The sequence below is a fragment of the Chenopodium album genome, chromosome 15, assembly GCF_948465745.1.
Source record: "Chenopodium album chromosome 15, dcCheAlbu1.1, whole genome shotgun sequence".
In the NCBI taxonomy this organism is placed as follows: Eukaryota; Viridiplantae; Streptophyta; class Magnoliopsida; order Caryophyllales; family Amaranthaceae; genus Chenopodium; species Chenopodium album.
Genome location: NC_137848.1, coordinates 28,457,074 through 28,461,845, shown reverse-complemented (window position 1 = coordinate 28,461,845; position 4,772 = coordinate 28,457,074). Strand labels below are relative to the sequence as shown.

Here is a 4,772-nt window from a genome sequence, read left to right as displayed (position 1 = left end):
TTTTATGATAAAAATGATTTTAATCTATTTCACGCGAAATTTGCTGCTTAATCATATTAAGAAGAGGATTCCGTACAAAAGCGCGTTTTATCATTTAATTAGCGCCAAACGACAAAGCCTGTCGCCAGGCGCTAACATCTGTCGCGTGGTGCTAAGCTTGTCGCCTGGCGCTGATGTCTGTCGCCTGGCGACATATTCTAATTTTATTCCGAATAGGACTTGATTTGATTCCGCGCTATTTTTCCTATGAATAGGGGTCGTATCTTCTCCGTTTTCATCAATCAAAAATCAATAATCATCAATTATTCACAACCATCCATCATCTCTTTCTCTTTCTAAAAGCTATAAGCTTTCCTTCTCTCTCTATTCTTTTTCTAAACCCTTCCCTCCTACCAAATTCCACATTCACAAGTTCTAGACACACCTAGCCAAGTTCGAAGTTGCCTTCGCCCTAGACGTGAAAGGTTTAATATTTCTGAGGGTTTGGTCCCAAATTCCTATTTCGATTATTTAATTTAATTGTTTGATTTGTTATTTTTCTTGAAGTTTCTAACGCGTGTATTTTGTTATTAGAAAGAGGTACGAGGCATTGAAGTAAGTAATTTAATTGCTTTATTGCTCTTTTGATATAGAAATAATGCTTAGAGTATTTTATTGATTCCTAGTATCATGTTAGGATGTTTTATTGCTTCCTAGTATCATGTTAAGGGTAATAACTAATATTTCTAATATCATGTATGTTTATGATGCTTCCTATTTCTTTCCTAATATCATGTTAGGGATAAAGCTTTGATTTTTAATGTTTAGTGACATGCTAGGGTTTGTTATTAATCTTGTTAGTATCATGCTTAGGATCTTGCTAATATTATTATGCTTTATTGAGAATATTAAGATTGATGATTGCATTATGTTGCTTGATATTTATTATAGTTATTGCTTGATCACGCCCTCTCTTGCAGGTTTAAAGGGAATTTGTACTTTTAATCACGCTTAATAAGATAATTAATAATCTTGTTTAGGTTAATATGTTTATAATTCAAGTGATCGCCAATAATATTTGTGCATTAATATTCAACCAACATAGGATAAAGAGGTTTAGGGTTAATCTAATGGTTGTATGTTAGTCAGAAAGCGCACATGAATACGAGAAGAATGAAGTAGAGGCCTTTTTAGGGCAAGTTCAATCTCTTTTAGGTTGGATTTGTACCTTCATCCCCGAACTTCCAGTCATGGTTCCAGACCTATTAGAGTTGACGATCTCCTGGATCGTTAAGGGGTGTAACCTTCACCCTGTGAATGGTTTACAAGTTCCTAAAACTTTTTGGCGACTCTTTTACTCTAGCTTCCTTCCCTTTGGACGCCACCATGCTTAAGTGTATGATCACAGTGGGGCTCAAGTGTGGGATGCTAGAAATATTCCCTACAATAACAAAGTAACAAAGTTAAGAGTTATACCATAAGGATGAAACTTTAACTACACCACGAACACCCACGGGCACTCAAGGTTCTTGACCACGAAAATGGGTATTTTGGAGAGAGAAAGTGAGGAATTTTGTGAAAAAGTGAAAAAATGTGGTGGATTTGGTGAAAAATCAAGATAAATTGTGAGTATGGATGAGATTAAGAAGTTAGGGTTTGAGTTTGTGAGTAGAGAGAAGGTGAATCGAAAATGGAGTTTAAGAAATGAAGGAAATTGGGGGAAAAGAAAGACTTAACCCCCGTGAAACCCAGCGATGCGCGCCGGCGCACAGGGCGCACATAGGTCGTGCAAAAGTTCCTGCCTCAAATCTGGAGTTTTGACGTTCATTGTTGTGCGCCTTTTCACAGTCATGCGCGCCCGCGCACAAGGCGTACACAACTTCCTGCCTTGAATTTTACCTCTTGAACAACCCCTGTGCGTGAGTTCTCACAGTCATGCACGCCCACGCTCAGGGTATTCAACATCCCTTGAATTTCAATTCTTCTTTCTCTCATAAAAAAACATGAAAAATCCTCAACCAAATAATCCAATCACCTATCAATCAAAATTAACAAAAATGAGACTAAAATAATAGAAGAGGGTAGAAAGAAGTAGAAAAAGAGTTAGAAACACGGGTTGCCTCCCAGAAGCACTTTTGGTTTACGTTGTTAGCTTGACCCTCCTTGAGCTAAATCAAGGAGAACATATGATGCACATCAAGAAGTGTTGTAGAAGTCGGCTTATTAATGGGATATCCTTCATCATAGGGCTTGAGTCGGTGACCATTAACCTTGAATGCGGGATGCTCATCCTTAGAGATATCGTAAGCGCCATATGGGAACACCTTTGTAAAGACAAATGACCCACTCCATCTCGATCTAACCTTGGCTGAGAAAAGCTTCAAGTGGGAGTTGAATAAGAGAACCTTTTGGCCTATGGCGAACTCTTTCTTGATAAATTGGGCATCATTCCAACCCTTGGTTCTTGCCTTGTACATGCTTGCACTGTCGTAGGCGTTCATTTGCAACTCTTCCAACTCATGAAGCTCTAGTAGTCTTTGCTCATCCGCATAATGGAGATCGAAGTTAATTTGCTTGATAGCCCAAAGAGTCCGGTGCTCCATCTCTACGGGTAAATGACAATTTTTTCCATAAACAAGCTTATAGGGAGTAGTCCCTATTGGAGTCTTGAAAGCGGTCCTATATGCCCATAAAGAGTCAATGAGCTTAGAAGACCAATCTTTCCTTGTTCTTGCCACCGTCTTCTCCAAGATGACCTTGAGCTCTCTATTGGTGATTTCCGCTTGACCACTCGTTTGAGGGTGATAGGCAAGCCCTCTCTTGTGAGATACACCATACTTATCGATAAGTCTAGTAAAGGGGTGATTCTTGAAATGCGACCCCCCGTCACTGATAATGGCCCTAGGAACACCAAATCTTGGAAATATCACCTACTTTAATATATTGACAACCACCTTTGAATCATTCGTAGGAAAAGCCACGCTTTCTGCCCATTTAGAGAAATAATCAACGGCTACTAAGATGTACTTGTTTCCTTGAGAAGAAATGAAAGGACCTATGAAATCTATAGCCCGTACATGAAATACCTCGAGCTCAAGGATAGGGTTTTGAGGCATTTCATCCTTTCTAGAGATGTTCTCGGTCCTTTGACACTTATCACAAGTCTTGAAAAATTGCCAAGCATCTTTAAATAGAGAGTGCCAAAAGAGCATAGATTGCAAGACCTTGGAGGCGGTCTTTTGAGCACTCATATTCCCACCACAAGGAGAAGAGTGGCACATATGGAGGACACTTTGAATCTCATCGTTGGGGACGCATCTTCTTAACAAACCATCAACCCCTCTTTCAACAAAATGGGTTCATCCTATATGTATCTCTTGGCTTCATGCTTGAGTCTTCGACGTTTTTGGGAGGTGAAGTCCGGAGGTATGGCAATACAAGCCAAGTAATTCACTATATCCTCATACCATGGCTCCGTATTCTCCTAAAAAGCATATAGAACATCATCCTTTAAAGCATCTTTTATTGGCAAATCATCTTTATGAATCCTTGCACCGCCCAACCTATAAAGGTGATCCGCCACCACATTCTCGGCCCCCTTTTTATCTCTCATTTCATAATCAAAATCTTGAAGGACCAAAACCCATCTCAACAATCTCGGTTTAGCCTCCTTCTTGCTTATCAAATATTTGAGATCCGAGTGATCAGTGTACACTATTGTCCTAGAACCAATGAGGTAGGTTCTAAATTTCTGAAATGAGTGGATAACGACCAAGAATTCCTTCTCGATAGTTGTATAATTCCGTTGCGCATCGTTGAGAGTCTTGGAAAAGTAATGTATAACAAGAAGTCTTCCTTCCTTTTGTTGTCCAAGGACCGAGCCAATGGTCTCATCGCTTGCATCACACATTAGTTCGAATGGTAGAGACCAATCCAATCCTTGGACTATGGGAGCGGTGCAAAGTGCTTCTTTCAACCTACAAAATGATTCTTGACAAGCATCATCAAACACAAATTCTTTATCTTGTTGCAAGAGGGATGTGAGAGGTTTGGAAATCAATGAAAAATCTTTTATGAAATGCCGATAAAATATGGCATGGCAAAGAAAAGATCTCACTTCCCTCACATTGATGAATAGAGGAAGCTTTGCAATGACCTCTACCTTTGCCTTATCCACCTCGATGCCTTTATAGGAGATTTTGTGCCAAAGGACAATCCCACTCTTTATCATAAAATAGCACTTCTGCCAATTTAGCACGAGGTTGGCCCTCTCACACCTTTCTAAGAAACGAGATAGATTGGATAGATAATTTTTATAGGATGTTCCTCCAACGGAAAAATCATCCATGAAAACTTTTATTTCATCTTCAATCATATTATTGAAAATCGACATCATGCACCTTTGGTGGAGGGGGCATTACAAAGCCCAAAAGGCATCCTATGGTACGCAGGGACATGTAAAAGTCGTCTTCTCTTAATCCTTGGGGTCAATCGGGATTTGGAAGAATTTTGAATAACCGTCAAGGAAACAATAGAAGGAGTGCTTTGTAAGCCTTTCCAACATTTGGTCAATGAACGGTAACAGAAAATGATCTTTGCATGTACTTGTATTGAGTTGGCGGTAGTCAATGCACATGCGCCAACCGGTAAAAAGCCTAGTGGGAACTAGTTGATCATGATCATTTTTCACCACCGTCATGCCACCCTTCTTTGGCACAACTTGTATGAGAGATACCCAATCGCTATGAGAAATTGGGTAGATAATTTGTGCATCAAGAAGCTTAGAAACTTCC

The 4,772-nt window shown here is 39.6% G+C and overlaps 1 protein-coding gene across 1 annotated transcript; it reads right to left on the bottom strand.

The window, feature by feature from the left end:
* Window positions 1-2,147: 2,147 nt before the first annotated feature.
* On the bottom strand, window positions 2,148-2,582 carry LOC145581026 (uncharacterized). The gene has a single exon (XM_081638096.1). It carries the CDS (start codon window positions 2,580-2,582, stop codon window positions 2,148-2,150), a length of 435 nt encoding a protein of 144 aa, XP_081494222.1.
* Between the last annotated feature and the right edge of the window lie 2,190 nt (window positions 2,583-4,772).

Excerpts from the sequence above, each read along its gene's own strand:
- LOC145581026 (XM_081638096.1), bottom strand. The coding sequence starts at position 2,582 with ATGGAGCACCGGACTCTTTGGGCTATCAAGCAAATTAACTTCGATCTC.